General features: G+C 44.1%; 1 protein-coding gene across 1 annotated transcript; it reads right to left on the minus strand.

Annotated features, from left to right (window-relative positions):
• Positions 1-9840: 9840 nt before the first annotated feature.
• On the minus strand, positions 9841-17347 carry BRAT1 (BRCA1-associated ATM activator 1; the record flags this gene model as incomplete). The annotated part of the gene is made up of 12 exons (XM_009874105.1): positions 9841-10560; positions 10783-10955; positions 11466-11564; positions 11820-11922; positions 12494-12567; positions 12957-13143; positions 13662-13780; positions 14037-14128; positions 15245-15364; positions 15461-15833; positions 16289-16436; positions 17193-17347. Coding segments are annotated over 12 exons (2363 nt in total), but the record flags the coding sequence as incomplete, so codon positions are not given.
• Between the last annotated feature and the right edge of the window lie 240 nt (positions 17348-17587).

Genomic DNA, 17587 nt, shown 5'->3' on the forward strand with positions numbered 1-17587 from the left:
CCCGGCCCTTCTTTGATTAGTGAGTGCGATCTGCTGCCACAAGCTGTTGCTGGAGGAAAAGATAAGGGAGAGAAAAAGAGAACAGCTATGGAGTGAAGGTAAAAACACCGGGCAGAATATCTGTGAGGGAATGAAAAGGAGCCATTTATTTGCACATAATTTGCTAGATTGTGCTTCCATGTGCATCCCGGGCAGCTTCTAATACTGTGGGTTTATTTTGAGTTAAGATGTTTTTACTGGCATTAGAGACTCTTGAGAAGAGGCTGTCAACCCACAGATTAAGCAGTAGCTGGTCCAAATCTGTCTTGTGCCAATCTAACAAAAATTTATTGTATCCCAAGCTGTGCTCATATGCAGGGTGTTCTTCCCTTTTTAACACTGATTTCACGTTTGAAGTCTCTCTGTAGGAAGTCAGTGTGGATGCTCCATGATTTATTCCCATGAGGAAGCATGATTTCAGGTGCCCATATGGTCACAGAGGCAGAGGAGGGGGCAGATGTGTATTTTTGCAGCAAGGGGAATGCAATGTCAGTGTACACATTTGGCCTGGCATAGAAGATCTGAGGGTTGTAGAGAATTATTATTTTATTCTATATTTTATTTTAAAATTTTCATGATTGCTTCCTGTTGGCTCCTGATTAAGCTTTAGGAACAGCAAAGAAGGAGGCTGCTGCCTGAGCAATCCATCCCAGGCTTTAAACTCAGCCTGGTGCTGGGTCTCTGTGTTCCCCAGGATTCAGCAGAGTCCACTTATTGAGGCCAGCAGAAATAGCATCTTGCTTCCTGGTTTCAGAGGACATGTTAAGTAGGACACAGTTAAATTTGGGATTATTAGTAAGAGAAGAAGGGTAACTATTTCTTTTTAAATGCTGTGGTTTGATAGTAGATCTCGGGGCAGGGAACTGTGCAGAGCTGCCCTTTGGTAGAGGGCTAGAGGATGAGGGGTTTGCAGGAAGGAAACTGTCTCTGATGCAATAAATTATGGGGCAGAAATGGGCGTTTGGGAGCATTTCAAGTTCCTACACATGCAGCCCTGACTGGCACCCAGTCCTGCAGCATTTCAGCCCAAGGTGTATCTTGCTGATATCAGCAACCAGTAAAGGGCTGGGTCAGGCATCTTGGTCTCCAGGAATCTGGGGATCACTGTGTGGTAGCACAGGTGTAGGGGTTCTTGCTGGCATCTCCGTTTTAAGATTTATCAGAGTTTTCCCTGAGACATAGAGACATCAAGCTTCACATGGGCAATAATCTAATTGGAGATAGTAGAAACATGTGCTCCATACAGAAGAATGGAAGTCTGTGAACGAGAGGCAAAGCCCTGAAACAAGCTGTCTGCATAATTAAAAAGCTGCAGTGAGATGAAATAGGAGATGGAGCAGAGAGATAGTTGGAGGCTCTGAGAAATAGAAGTGCTTTCAAGTATTTTACTGCAGCACTGATTGAAAAATGTGCCGGGGGCCTGGGTTTCTCCTTGTGCTGTCCTTGGCCAGGTGAGTCGTGCTGTGCAGCCGGGTGGACACCGTCGCTGACCCAAAAACCTCCAAATGCTGATACAGGTGTGAGCGCTAAACCAAGCTTAGGCACAAGGCAGTGAAGAGTCACAGGGCTGCAGAGCTTTGAGCCAGAGCTAACATCTGTATCTTCTTGGACTGATGTATGACTGATTATTTTGCTCATGGGTAGACTACAGCTCACTTTGCTCTGGGCTATGTGATAATCCATTTGCACCCGGTGATGCTACGAAGGCGGCTAAAGGCCAAGTACTGTCATTAGAAGCCAGCTGCAAATTAATACACGGTGTGTGATTAATGTGCTTTTAAAATGCATTCATGTCCTGTCACACTGACTGTGGCTCTTGTGTCACATTCGGTGTTCTCAGAACGTTTATTAGTCTTACAGATCCCTTGATTATTGCTTTCTCTTTTATAATTAAGCCATGAAACTCAGCATGGTGCAGCTTATGTGGTATTAATTCATGCCTGGCATATTCTGCTTGCGCCCTAGGCTAAAGCTAAATGCTGGCAGCTGGATTGCTCTCTGCACAGTTGCTATTCTGATTTTTTTTTTAATCTGATTATAAAAATCACATTCCGTGTGCGTATGGGTGACTTGGTGCTCACCGCTGCCCCAAGCAGTGGCAAGATGTGGTTTGGCTTCCTTGGGAGCATGATCTGCCCCCAGCAGTGCTGTGAGATGGGGCTTCCTCTTGCCCCAGGCGTTGGCTCATGCTCTCCAGATTGGTGCTGTGAGCTCTGCTTCAGTGCTTAATGCAGCCCTGGGTGCTCCCCACTCCCTGCTTGCCCTTTGTGGGACATGCCTGTGAAAATGTGAGTCTCACAAGTGAGTTCTGTTTCACGTGTTTTTGTCCTGACTTTCCTTCACATGAGGTTTAAATCAAATCCAGGATTTCCTGTGAGGCTGTGACTCCATGTCCACTTTCTATTGCAATGGCCATTTGAATAGTTTTTCTCCTGACTGGTTGCTCCTGCACCCAGTACAGCAGTTTAACAGTTTATGTGGCCGTGTGTGAAGCTGAACAGGGAACAAAAATATGATCAAACATGGCTGTTTTACTTTTTCTTTTTTTTCCTTCTCCTGGGAATTAGTTGTAGGAGTGACTGTGCTGAAGGAATTGGAGCTCAGCACTACCAAAAGGGAAGTTACTGGAATGACCACTGCTGGTGGTCTGAGGGCAGAATTTGTGAAGTCTTTGCTGGGCTGGCTGTTGGGCTGCTTGCCGTCTCTGATGGGGAAGTCCAAGCCTTGAGGCCCAGCAGTAACGGGCTCCAGCAGCTCTGCCCACAAGGCTCCACACCTTCTGGAAATCCTACCAAACTTCGGGTGTCCTACCCGACTTTCAGGACAAAGTGGCAGGGTGCCAGCTGTCAAAGAGCATGTGTGTCAGTGTCCCTCATTTACTCTGGACATGAGGGAAACTGCCTGGAAGCTGTAGAAGCCAGCACATGGGATAACTCTCTGTATAGCTGAAGGTCTGTGCTCTTCATGGCCCACAGATGCCGTGATGCAAGGACAGTTCTGCTCTGCAGCATCCATGTTAGTTATCCACATACGCATGCTGCTCGGGTGATCAGTTTTTACTAATCGAACCATTTCTCTAGAGACCTGAATGTTGATCATCTCAAAGCTTCTGTTTCAAAAAACAGTGCCAAAACCTACGTGCACAATGTAAAGCCGTAGTGCAGAAACTCTTTGAGCTCAGACGTTTCCATGGAGATGGATCTTTGATCTTGTTGTAATAAATAAAAGGCGGAGAAGATGCTCCCAAACTAGGGAGGAAGGCAAGGCTGATCCCTACGGGGCAGAAGTTCTCAACAGGAATTAGAGAGACAGGAGGTGTCTCTCTCTCTCTCTGTGTCTTTCTTTTTTTTTTCCCCCTCCATGATGCCATGTCTGTAGTAACAGCAAGGTCGAGCTGTCTGCCCGCCAGCGCTGCGGCGTACGCGGAGGACGTGCCTTTCATCCAGCCAGACAGACGGTGTGCTACACCTTTGAGCCGCTTAATTTAATGCTGCTGAAAAGTCAGACCTTTGTCTGCACAGCAATATTCGCCCTGTGTGGTGTGATTTGGGGAGCAGCGACATGGGGTTTTAATACCAGTATGAGACACGCTTGTTTTCTTGACTGTGGTGAAGCACTCTGAGGAATAAGAACAGGAAAAATGATGGATTTCTGGATAAAATATAGAGGGGAAAAAAAAAAAATCACATTTTACTGTGGCACAATGTGTTAAAGTGTTTAATATGCTGATGTGGAGATAGTGACCAAAGGCAACAGTCAAGTTGGCTTTATCCATGTGGATGAGCTTTGCCTGCCCTAGCAACTCATGTGGTGTTAGAGCTATGGGCAGGATCAGGGCTGTTTCTCCTGGCACTGGAAATCGAGGCTTCTGTGGATGGAGCTGAAAGGGGATTCACTGGGAAAGGGCATAATGAGCCTCAGTAGTCATGAGAACTGCTGCTTGGAGTCGCTGTGGTCAAACACGCTCTGGTAGGGTTTTCCACACCAAGCTGCTCTCCCTGCATCAGCATTTGGAGGTGATCCCTCGCGTTGGAGTGCCTCGATGTGCCCACGCAGTGTGGGCGCGTGTGCGTGCGGGGCTGTGTGTGCCTGTTTGTGCTTTTCTCGCTCCGTTTGGCAGCTGGGTGGTGGCTTTTCCTGGTCACTTCTGATCTGCTCACAGGACATCAACAGAGCCGTCCCTTTGCTTCAGCTACCAGCACACCCTCAGACAGGTTTTTCTGCAGCGTGTGAGAGTACGCAGGGTGAGCAAGCTGTTGTATACAGCCTATTGCAATACTTCCCCCCCACACCCCTTTTTAAAAAATTTATCTTCCTTGGATGCTTCCAGCTGTGCTAATTAGAGTTTCTACTTTAGGAGTGTGCAATACTCCACCTAGGAAAAATGAGGCTTAAGTAGCTAGTAAGGCTTCCTCCCACCCAGTCCCACCACTGCTTTCACTGGAGCAGGTGACCCCTTCGTGCCTTGCTGGATCCCAGACTCCTTAATGACTCAAACATCAGCTTACGTAATTTTAAAGTTTTGGCTTAAATACTTTATTTATAAGGATATACATCATCCACGGCTGTGAAGAAGTTACCATCTTTTCCAAATATTGCAGAAACTTTCAGTGTTGAACATAGCCCACATGTTCATGTTAGAAGACAACAGGTGTATTTTCGGTTGACTTTGTTGTGTGTTTTGTGTGTTGTTGTTTTTTCAAATGGCCCTCACTGAAAATACTGTCATGTAGCTCCCTGTTTTTCAGAAACAGACCATTTACCCAAGACAGCCAAGTTGTTGTCTTGTGCACTAGTTCACTGGGAGAAAGAAATGTTGAAAGAGCATGCAATATTACAGCTATTTTGAACCATACTCGCTTCCTCTGGCTTCAGTGGAGACTTTAGCCTTGTTTTCACAGTGCTCTTTGTCAGAACCTAAATATAAGATATACTGACAGGTCAAAGTTAAGGTTACTAAACAGTAACGAAAACAGCATTTTTACCCCCAGTTACACGGATATGATGGGATTGTTGTGCAGCCACGGCTGTTTGTCTCACGGCTGTGACAAGCCTGTATGGATGCTGTCACTTAGCAACCGTTGCCATTTGTGTTTTAACTGCAGCTTTTTTGTTGTTGGCACATAATGAGAATTGTAATCACAAGATCAAGTCCCATCAAGTGTGATTTTGAGAGCAACGGGCACCAGGGCTCACCTGTGCCCCTGCCCAGCCTATATAAGGGCTAAATCAGAAGAATTTCATGTGCGAGGGCTGATGAACTCATTAAGGGTTTATTTGGGAGCTGGCTTGGCTGGACCAAGTCGTGTTTCAAGATGTACAGCCTGGATTCACCATCTGCCAGACCAGGCTCTGTAGTTCCTTCCTGCTGGTCACAGCCCAGCCCAGAAGCTGGTTCGAGGCCAAAGCTCTGAACGTGGTGGTGGTGAGGGACCAGCCCTTGATGTTCCCACCCACAGCGGCTCAAGCTCCCTGCTGCCTTCTACTGACCCAGCCTGATCAGAGAATATGGGGTCAATGGAGACTGGAAATACGAGGAGCAAGAGATAATGAAATGGGAGAACCAAAGATCTGAAAATGCTTTTATCTCTTGAAGGTAATCCCCACTTACACTGAAAAGGAGTGTAAAGGGGCAGTCCTAACATCTTCAATCCCTAATTCTCTACAAGAGCTGTTTAAAGTTTACACGGGGTTTGGTCTAATTGGGCAATGTTCCTTAGAAGAGTGGATGCACTCTCTGTCCCAGACAGCATGTTCCTGCTGCTGTGTGGAGCTTAAGAACTGAGCAACTGCAGGGGAGTAACTTGGTTTCCGTGGATTTGTTTTTGAGGCAGCCATGGGAAAGCCATCTTGATAGCCCTGTTATATGTTTACAGTAAATAAGTGCATTAAACTTGGTACTTTAATTTTGCTTTAACTGAAACAGTCTCTTGAGTTAGCCTGCTCTTTCCCCTTCCATCTGGGGATGAGGTGAAAGTGTATCCATGATGTGTGTTGATGTGTGTTGAAAGAGCCCAGACTGCTTTTGTTACAGCTGTGCATCACCAGCTTTGTTTCACCTTGTTCAGGCAGACCTTGTCGCTTTGAAAGAAAGCCCTTCTCTGTGTGCCGGCTTCCAAGGTTACAGGCAAAAATCTGTCCTGTCTGTGGAGGAGCGTGCCTGATGCAGGCTGAGGTCTGGCTTGTGCTAAGTGGTGCTTTATTTCTTAGGGGAGTACAAAAACCACTGCTCTAAAGGGAGATGACACAAACTACAGAGGTAGTAGCCTGATGTATTTTTGCTACTGATACATTTTTCCACTGTAAATTGCTGAGAACTTTGCAGCGATGCACTTCCTCTCTAATGTGGTTTTTAGAAGTACTTGATGAGTATCTGGTGAAAGGTAGAGCAAATACTAGAGACGGACAAAAGAAATTGCAAAGATATGCATCAGTTGGTCTGTAATCACAGATCACATATATCTAAACTAAAGCAACAGCCTTAGACATTTCTGGCCCTTTTTTTTACTAAGTTGTGCGATTAGTATAATTAGGCAAAGAATATTCTTTGGATTTAAAATATCCAGTGTATTAAACTAGAAAATTAACAGCCATTCTTTTGGCAGCTTTTATAAAGCCATGGCTAGCATAGGGCTGAGCCAAAGATACTTATTTTCTCCTGTGTCTGTTTGCATTTGAGCAGTTAAAGTACAAATCCTTTTTCTCAAAGCTTTGTTGAAATTCGTTGAAAGCAACTCTAGGAATTTCATACCTTCTAACAGATCAGGCAACAGAACTTATATTACCCCTGTGTGGATGAAAAGCTGAAATTAGCTTTGTGACCACCTTCTTTCACAGTACCAGCTACTGGAGACATGAATTTTTCTAATCTGTGATTTTCTGCGTTGATACCAGTTGTATTGCTACTGCCTGCTATCCACAGCCCACAGCAAAGCAAGTTTCAGGCCTGAGCCTTGGTGTTTCTTCTTAAAAAAGGCCCATGTCTGGCCACAGCCTTTGCTGAAACTGGTGTGGGGGTGTGTGCGCAGGCTGGAGAAACTCTCTCGGTGTTGCCTGCCTCCTGCAGGAACTCTACAGAGCTACAGCAGTGATGGTGTGAAAGCAGCAGTTCTGACAGAAATCCATGCCAGAAAGGCAGCTTTGAACTTTGTCTCGTGTCCCTAAGGGAAGGCCAGGCAGCCCACCTGCTCCTCTACATTGTTGGGAGTCCCCGGAGCGAGCTGGATGTGTAGAGTTTACGGAGGGACTGCTGTCGCCGCGTTGTGAAGTGTTCAGTAGCAACGGCACTTGTTGAAGGGAATGCTCATCATGTGCTTGGGAGTAACAAATCTGTCTCCTTGAGAGTTAAATCCTCCCCCTAGGTGCACCACCACCACAGCTTCTCGGCAAGACATAGCACACGGTGTCAATTCCTAACCCAGCAGAAAGCTGTGTGGCTGGAATAAGGGTCTCGTGGAGGTGCTAAAAAAGCTCTAGTAGTTGAGAAGTGGGTTGGGAATGAGTTAGCAGCGTAAGTGGGGTAGGGCTTCTAGGAGTTAAGTGTGCAAAGTTGGGTATCCTAGAGGGGATACCCCAGCATGCTGTTGTGACTCCCAGTAGTAGCTGTTAGTGTGTGTTTACAAATTTGTTAGCTAAATTTTCAGCTGAAAAATCTCACTACCGTCCTCTTCTGCAGAAAGAATAATGGGATTTTTATTTTTGCTTTTGTCTCCCTTAACCTCTCTAGTCCCTGGCATTTGTTCCTAACACAGCTCAGACATTCATGACCCTTCATGTTTCTCCCAGATATCAGGTATGGGATGTCAGTGCAAGCATCTCGGTGTTAATAAGACTTTCTACTGTAACTGGAGCAGCAGACAAAACAAAGCAAGGCAGTGCAGTGAGCTGAGAAAAGAGAGAAGTACAGAATCAGCACCGAGTCACCTAATTGCTGGAGGTGGGGACCTGTTTTTAATGAAAGATGAAAGAAGTCCTTAATTCCCCTTCTAAAGACAAGCTCTCCTAGTTTGTATATTTGGGTTTTAGCGTACAAGCATCTTGTGTATAAACAAGACTTTGGGCTGCAATTAGGCAAATGCCGTAAACTTAAAAATGCCACCATCAGCCCAGATGATTAAAAACTAGTTCTATTAAAAATTAATAGGTCTGGGAGTCCAGAGACCTCAGCAATAAGCAGCTGGTTTCCCTTCTGTAACAAGTCACTTTTCCAATTTGCTGGTATTTTGGTAATTCCTTGGAGTTTCCTGAACTGCACAACCCTGAAATCACACAAATTCCAGTGCTGAATGGGAGGAAGATGTTTACCCTGCAAGGTGCTGTCTCCTATCCTGGAGCATATTTGACTTATCAGCAGCACAAAATGCTAGTTTTGGAACTATAATCCTGTCACCAGGCAGGATTGCTAAAACTCCTCAATCCACACTTTAAAAGCAATTCCTTTCTCTCTCACTAACCCTTTCCCTTTCTGAGAGAAATGCAGAAGCAGGAAAAGGCCTGATTTTTTTTTTTAATATCTTCCATCTTTTGCCAGGTGTAGACCTTGCTGAGGTAGAATTGTGCATCAGGAGCAGAGCTGCTTTCTCCAAATAACAGCTGCTGGTACAACTCCCAAGGGCCCTGTCATAAAGCTGTGCAGAGCAGTACGTAAGTGTGCTTATTTCATTAAAAGGCAGAGAGTAAATCTTCAACCTCCGCTGCAAAAAACTGAAACTACATCTCACCCTATAGTAGTGCTGCAGGGATAACACTGAAGAAGGGGTTTGTAGAAGTTCTTCTGCTCCAGTAGGTGCTATAGCCTCCATCAGCCTAAAACAGAGTGTTGTGTTTCTGCCTCTACAGAGACTGCAGGAGGATAGAGGATGCTAACTATCACCCCAGTGCTGGAAAAGAATCGTGTGCTTTGACATCCTGGTGAAGGTACTCCTTTTCTCTTTTTCTTCCCCCCCCACCACTGGAGCAAACTGCAAAATACAGTCTTCCCTTGAGTTTTTAAACTTGGCATTTTTCTCTCAGAAGAGAGTGCTGCCTTTGTGCTACAGCTGCTGTTTGCTAATTGTTTACAAAAGCTATGCATAGATCTACTTTATCATGAAAAAGCTGCAGGTCTGAGTTTCTCTTACTAGTTAGCTATCCTAGTTCTTTAGGAACGGAGAATAGGAGCACTTGAAAAATTCAGTAAAATGGGACTTCTGGCTTCAATTAAAAGCAAAGTCAGTTTTTTACTGTCACTGCTGAGATCAAACAATTCTGTTATCTATAGAAGAAAACTGATATTGTTGAGGATGATCAGCTCTTGACTCCATAAATGCCACTTTCTGCTCTAGACTTCAAAATGCTACAGGGAACCTGAGAATTCTGGTTTTAGAATGGAGATATGGACAAGGCCAAAACAAGTATGCCTTAAAACCAGTCTTCAGTTTTAGTTACTCTGGCTCTAAAAGGAGCATGCAACTTGTTTTCAGTCACTGTTCTGGTTTTTTTAAAAAATATTTCCTTATGTAGGCATGGTCTGGTGCTTTCTTAAAAGACAGAACTTAAACACATTAAGAAATGCATTTGTTCTTATTTTGAAAAACAAAACGTAGTTTATTGGAGACTACACTTTTTAACAAAATAATTCATCAGTATTATACTAAAGATTTTTTTTTAAGCCATTTAACAACTAATGAAACCATCCTTTGTCCATTCAGCATAACACTTCTTTTTATCCTCTCTCAAGAAAGACAACATAACTGGTAGCAAAAAGATTTCCCTCCATAAGAAAACTGCTTAAGCACTGCTCCCTCAGAGAAAAAGATGTCTTCAGTAACAGTCAGCTTCATTATCCTCTATAGTCCCTGCGGTAGCAAGGATGTCCTCTAAGAGGGACCGAGGGCTTTTCTCCACATGGTCACTACATTTACGTAGCTCATCACACAGCTCTGTTAAGTCTATTGTACCCAAAACTACCATCATGCTCTCTGGATCTTGAAAACGCACCCCTTCAGCACCATCTATGAGGGCGTTCTGGGCCAGAGAACCCTGCATTAGTGTCCTCTGTAACCAGGCAATGTTGTATCCTGCAGGTATACCTTCAGGCCCTTTTGCTTCCTTCAGGGTGCAAATTGGGTAGAAAGTGCGTTGTAGGTGCAGCAGTATTTCACAGGCTCTCTGAGCTAGTGGTTTGTCACAGTCACACAAAGACCGAAACAAAAATTTGAACACTTTTGCTTGACAAAGTATCTGCAGCAGCTCATTCTGCTGAACAGAATAAATGACTGCAGGCTCTGGGCATTCAGGAGGGCCAAGGTGGCGACGCATATGACTATAGAAAGCTTGAACCAGTTCCAAACCACCAAGTCTGACTTCCCAGTCGAAATCATGCTCCACAGTTTGGATCACAGTAGAAACAAATTGTACTGCATCTTCGAGCTGACCTGTGCAGCCTTGTCTCAGCCACTCAGTGAAGATGCTGATCACAGCCCTCCTAGGAAAGCCCTCTGGGTCTGTTGACAAGATTTCTTGAAGCTTTGCTATAGTGTTCTAAATGTAAAAAGACAAAGAGAAAGCACAATGAGGGGATAAATATGCAAAGAAACAAAACCAGCAGAAGTTAAAAAAAAAATCTAGTCTTTTCATTACTAGTTGTGAAATCTGCCTGAATGAGACTGCAGGTGACCTGTGAAAAAAAGTTCTAAGTAGTACAGCAGTAAATGGATGTATGTTCTGCTTGATTCTGCAGTGGGCTACACAAAGTTGCCGTACCTCTTTATTGTACTGATTCCCTGCAGCAGGTGACTCTGGATCTAAGAAAGTAATGAAGGCCAAGTATCCCACAGTATTCACAGCACTTGCTCGCACGTAGCTGTCTGGATCCTCGAGAAGATTTTCTGTAAGCTTCAGCACCTCTGAAGACAGCAGACTCTGCCTGAACTCCTCTGTAAACAAGACAGCAACCCGAAGAAGCGAGGCTTTATTCTCTCAGTGTGAAGCTGTTTCCAATGCAAACAGTTCTTTGCGTCACGCAAGGATGCCCACTGACTGCAGGGACAGCTGCCAGTGAGCTGAGCCACTAGAGACCAGGCGGCTGCTCACAAGAGCGCAGCCCCTCTGTGTCAGGCTCCCCAGTTTCCAGCAGCTTGGTGACTTTCAGTCAAGCCATGCCAGACACTGGAACTTGGGAAAATCCATTTACAGTTGTTCTAGCAGCAAGGAAAAAAAGCTTTCTCTGTCAAGCGGGGTCATGGTTTCAGCCTCATCAAACTTATGCCTTTGTTTAAGGGAGGAAAGAAATAGTCTTCCTTTCTTGTCGTCAAGGCAGATGGGAAAGAAAAAGAATGCAACTGCAGCACTGAGAGAGGCTGCAGGATGCTTCACAAGCCTGACTGACTTTCCTAACATTAAAAGAAATGCTCCTCCAAGATGAGCTGTTAAATCTCTGTACCCACCTTTCAAGCATCTAACCAGGACAGTGAGGAACTCCAGAGAAGAATCTCGTACTTCCCAGCAGGGACTGCACAAACGCTTCTGCAGCACCAGAAAGATTCCTGTAAAAGCCAGGTGACAAATTAAATGAAGGCAACACGCCTCACTGAAGCAATCACTGTACAACCTCTACTCCTTTTGCTGCTGTTGTGTACTTCTCCCAGAGTTCTTCAAAACACTATTTGGGTAGCTAAACCTAAATTCAGCATAAATGCAAACAAATGAATCTTGAGTGCTTTGAGCATGAAAGGTGGGTGAGTGCAGATTTCATATATGCCACCAGCTGCCGTTTCTCCCAACCTGGATAGCTTTCCTACCTTCCAAAATCTTCTCATTTTGTTGATGCTGACTGTTGGAGCAGGACAGGGCTTGCAAGCGCACCAAGGCCTCAGATGTAGCTTTAAATGTTTTCTTTAGAACCTGAAGCAATATAAAGCAGATTTCCTTTGCTATAGGAGGCGGCATTGTTGCCTTTATGCTAGCTAGAATTTGTCTTAATTCCAAACTTACACAGAAATTCACAGAGTAAACAAGTACACATGCTTCCTTACTAAAAAGTACCCCATAAATAATTTGTGCTTATGTAGCATTTCTAACACACACCTAGGAAATGCCTATTCTCACCTTAGTATGATAAAGTTCTAGCACCTCTAGCTTTTGATTTGCAGTTGTCATCAGACTCATTCAGACAAAACAAAGCAAGAAAATAAAACCCCTTAATGCAAAGAATTTAATACTTCAGGACCATGTCAAGTTGAGTATGTTGGTGCTACTCTTAGACATGATGGTTCCTGTCTTTTCAAGAACACTCAATGTATTGGCCAGTTACTTGCTCTCTAGAATTTTAGCTGTTTCCTGCAAGCTACCCAGAACCAAGACATGTCTCCTACATATTCTAACAGGAACCATGCTAAGAAACAACTATTTTCAGACAATTTCTCAGAATTGCATCCCGCTGGGGCAAGCAAATAGACTTGGGTTCTATACTTACAGTAGGGCTGGTGTTCGGACTCTCAAGGTATGCCAGAAGGACATCAAATAGACCTGCTATGAGTGTGTCACAGTCTGAAACATGGAAAACAAAACTGAAGGACCAATACTGAGAGAATGAGCAGCTGAATCACAATTCAACTGAAGTACAGGAAGACACAGGATTGTAAAACTGTTTTGGAGAAGAAAGCAAATGCAGTTCTCAGATTTCAAAAGGAACATCCAATTTCTTACAACCACTAAAACCTTTTCAGTTACAACATTACCTGCCCTGACTCATCAACAGAAAATAAGGTCAGCCAAGACCGTAAGAAGAACTGGAAAAATGAAAGTTTCAGAAAAGTGGAAGTGGCAGTCTTCTTCCTTCAGTAAGATCGGTGAAGGGGAACAAAAAAACTCTGCAACTACACAATAGTTGAATATTTCCAAAACGAAAAAAATTTGAAGCGCAAACATCAACTCACCTTTTTGCTCCAAGAGTGCTGCTAGCACATCAAGAGCTGAACGCTGTACTCTGACGCAATTGATCAGGATTTGGCTTATCGTGCTTCCCAGAGGAGAAGCTGGACTCAGTAAGCCATTACAGAATTGTAATATTGTTACGAGGGAGCGCAGCAGAGCTGTATAGGGTAAATCCACTCTCCGGTCAGTCTAATGGTAAGGGAGAATGAAAAAAAAAAAAGGAGAGAAAAAAAAAAAAAAGATGTTTCCAGCAAAAGTCTTCGGCATACATACACAGCAGGAGGATTTGGTCAGGAAACAGCAAAAATTGCAATTTCTAGTGTGTTCTTAAGGTAGCCCAATGCTAATGACTACAAATTATCTTCCTCTCTCAAAAGAACTATTGCACAAATGGAAGGAGAAAACGGGAAAAACAGTTGAATTTATGTTTTGTCACTGAATAACTTCAGTAGAAGTAAGGTATGGTAACAAAGCTTGTGAAGACAGATTTAAAACTAAGTGAAGTCCCTCTTGACAAACCTCATTATTCCTCTGTTTTCCCTCTTTGGAGTCTACTGTTCTAGATTTCTTTAACATGTGAAAGCCCTCACTGTCAACTCTTCTCCGTGTTCTGTTAAGCTCTGCTGCAAAAGTTTACAATTTATCTTAACGCTGTCTTTCAAGGGCCAGTTTGATCCCCAGGCTTTTTTTCCTTCTCTGAGTGTTACCTCAGACAGCAGGCTCTGCAAATCATCGAGGTTCTGACACAGGAGACTAACACAAGATGACTTGGAGGACAGAAGACGTTCAACAGTGGTGGGATCACTAACAGACTCATCCAGCAAACCTAGAGGGCCAAAGGAGGGAAGAGCTCTGGTTGGTAATGAATAAAAAAGACAGTGAATTTTAAAGTTAATCAAGACATTCAGGTGATGTAGCATGAACATGCCTTCAAGTGCAACCGTCAGTAGGATGCTGCACTTTACCACAAACACTGCTACTGTCCTTAACTTCTTCTACTCTTCCGCTTCCAGTTTTGTCTGCACCAGAGACTGATAACCTGGCAAGCAGACTAGCCTCCAACTTTTCTATCGTAACTGTACCTGTGTATTCCAGGGGCTGGGAGGCTGCTCTCAAAATACAGTCCATTGGCTGAAGTAGAACAGTCAGTGCCTGAATCCTCACTTCTTGGGGGCTTCAAGGAGGAAACAGCAGTTACCGAAACAAGAACACTTCAATTTTTTCCCAAATACCTGCCCCCAGTTGCTGAGCAGAATAATGTTTCTCATGCAGGCTTTTAAACAAGCCAGCAATGACAGAGCAATGAAATTTTTATCACAATTTAAACCTTCTTGCAAGTTTCCCTGGCTAACCGAAAGCAGAGGAGAAATGGCTCTGGAATTTAGAAGCAGCCTTATCAAAGCTATGCAAACAGAATAGGATTCTGTGTAAGAAGGGAGTTTACAGAGAGACACTTCTTGTCAACAAAATGGGATCCTTATATCTTAAGACCTGTAAAACAGTATCTGTATGCATTCACCTGATGATTTCTTGATGCTTTTTCACTACCTAAAGGGGAGTTACAGAGATGATGCAGGCAGACTTCTCCGAGGTGCACAAGAAAAGAATCTTAAATTGTAAGAGGATAGATTCCAACTTTCATTAGTGAAATGGAAAATAATTTCCATAGTGAAATGAAAGTTTTTAATCAGTGGAGCAGCTGGGGAATTCGCATCCTTGGGGATATTTGAAGCTTGGATGGTGAAAGACCTGAGCAACCTGATCTATCTCTGACGCTAGCCCTGCACTGGCAAAGAGGGTGAATTAGATCACTTCCTTCTAACCTAAGTTACTCTACAACTGTCAACAGAATCTCCAGATGCACACCTCTGACAGCAGGGAAAGCTCTTACACTAGTCAGTGTTTTGGTGAAAAAGAAAACCGAATAGATTACTGGATTTGACAGGGAGTTAAACTGTGTCCAGTATAGTCAACTTTGGCAGTATCAAGTTAAATGACTTTGCTATTTCTTCCTGAAATTGGCTGGCTGTAGACAAGACACATATGTATGCACATATACGTGATACTGGCTCTTTTCACTCCTCTCCCTTTGAAACTAGATTCTTCTTACTATCAGTGTCTGAAGTACGGTTCTTGTCTGAAGTCTGGTATGGTTCTTGCCAACCAATCTTACATATGAAGGAATGTAGTGGAAAATGCAGTGAGGAAAAAGTAGTTCTTGGAAAGACACCAGAAATATCAGTAAAGAAACATTTGCAGAGCGCAAAAATCTCCTTGCAACAAGTCTTACCATTCGCAGATCATCAGAATTTTCACTGCCAAAGGACCGACTTGTAACGGAGTTAAGTGTTCCAGAGCAAAAGTCACTAATGCCCCAATACTGCCTTCAGTGCCACCAAACACAGGGGACCTGAGAAGAAAAAAAGTATAAATTGTATGTCCTATTAGACAGAGGAAAACAGATATATATCTCATCAGGGGATTCAAGGCCCCAGAAGATCTTTACCATGCCATTTCACACAGAAGATTTGCCAGCAGGTGCCGTGCTTCAACAGTCTCTTTCGTCAAAAGGGATTCGATCTGATTTGCTATCCCTAACCGAAGTACTTCAGTCCACTTAGTGTGATAACCGCGAAAAATCGTAGTTAACAGTTTTAATGACTGCTCGATGCGAGAGGCAGAGGTGGACTGAAGGGAATCTTCAACATGCTTTAGAATCATTTGAGCACAGGCTGGCCATTCACAGTCCTTTGTACTGAGAGGTTTAGTCATTTCAGACCGTACAGAGAGGGCGAGAACATCCGCCAGAAGTTCAATGGCAGCTGAAGCCACGAACAGGCTGGGATCCCCTTGCAGAATGAAGATCACATCCATGCCTCCTGTGTGAAAACAAAACAAGTCACTGGAGGTAAAAATAGCCTTCTTATCATGAGGTGGAGTCTTGTGAGCTCCAGCCATATGTTATTTGAATTAGGGTATCACACAGAATTAAATGACGCTGGTGGGGTGCTGAAATCTACCTTTTAAAAAGAATTACAAATAAGAATACGGAAGGCTTTTAATAAGCTGTCGTTATCACGTCCTTCATATGATGTGCCTCTTTCTCCTCAAGAAAGGGCACCATTTTCAGTGTTTGGAAAAATAATAGTAATAAAAAAAGAAATCAAATGTGTAAGTAATTTAACAAAAACCACACCATTTTCCAATTACTTCAGTGTTTTTGACAAGTGGCTTAAATGAAAACTCCCATCTCTCCCATTTGACATCTAAGCAACAGACTGGAATGGAAGAGCCACAGAGGATTTGGGGAGTTACCAGTCCTAGAAGCACTCACCACCACTGCAGAGGAAGTGGAGGGCAGGCTGGTGTTTCATCATGTTGTGCATGCCCTTCACCCAGCCACGTCGCACAGACGCATCTTCCCACAGGGCGCTGCTCAGGGGCCCATCCCTGCCAAAGAGCCTGACCAACAGCTTCTCCTGCTGAGGCCAGAGGAGACACACAGAGTAAGCAAAGGGCCTTGAGGGGAACGGAGGGGCTGCTCAGTCATCCAAGTCAAGAGCATCAATACCGCAGTGAAACCTTCTCTTGCTAGAAGTATCACTAAAACTCCACATACTTAACCTCAACATACATGGCTTTCATGGACTACACAGCAGAGGTGTTCAAAACCCAAACTGCTCCTTTTTAAGATGCTAGGAACAACTTATGTATATGTATCAGTTCCAGTAGACTGCTTTATGCAGTTGTATGCACCTCTTTCACAAAGAACACCTTTTGAGTTTTGAGTTTTTTCACTACAAATGTATTCTGTTGTTGAAAGCAGGGTTTTAAAAAGCTCCGTCATTTTTGCAACGAATCGCAGATTTCTTGTCAGCCTACTATGGAGGGAAAACTATCTGTTCATGCAGTTTAAATCTACAGGATCTGTCCAGTGATACAGTATTTTGTGATGTCTGCTGTGAGACAGTGTTACCCTATAAACTTTTTGAACTGAAAATGAGAAGCACTATGTATTACCATTTATAGTACTACTATGGCAGGACAGAAGCAAGAAGACTGCAGCTTCGCATGAGAACTGAAACAGAACTCTGTGATTGTGGGTTTTCACTATCATATCGCTGTTTGCCAAGTTGTTCGATGTATGCTAGAAATCTTATAAGCGGAATACGCACATTTTCAGGTCTCCTTTACATAAAAGGAGTAAACAGACACGCAGCAGAAGGTAGCCGACTCACCTGCAAGTGCTGAAAACGGTTTTTAGAAGAGGCAAGTATCCCAGCTAACTGCAGAGTGAAGGAGAGGATGTTTGGGCTGGGCTCTGGCAGTGCCAGCACGGAGGTGATGAACTCTGTCAGGCAAGGGTTGTCCCGCAACAGGTCCAAGCTGGGATCTAGTGACCAGGTGTTGCCCGAAAAGAGGCACGACAACAGAGAGTTACTACCAGGACTTCTGTCCTCTCACATAACCCTTAAGGCGTTTGCCTGAGCTGAGTGTAACTCCTCACAACTGTCCGGGACGAGTTTGGGCTCGCCTGAAGCCCAAGATCAGCTACAGGCCTCAAGCACTAAACTGCGTTTTTAGGCGTCAGCGAGGCAACAGCACCTCTGCGGGAGGCTTCCCCCAGCGTCCC

The sequence above is a fragment of the Apaloderma vittatum genome, unplaced genomic scaffold, assembly GCF_000703405.1.
Source record: "Apaloderma vittatum isolate BGI_N311 unplaced genomic scaffold, ASM70340v1 scaffold37617, whole genome shotgun sequence".
Classification (NCBI taxonomy): domain Eukaryota; kingdom Metazoa; phylum Chordata; class Aves; order Trogoniformes; family Trogonidae; genus Apaloderma; species Apaloderma vittatum.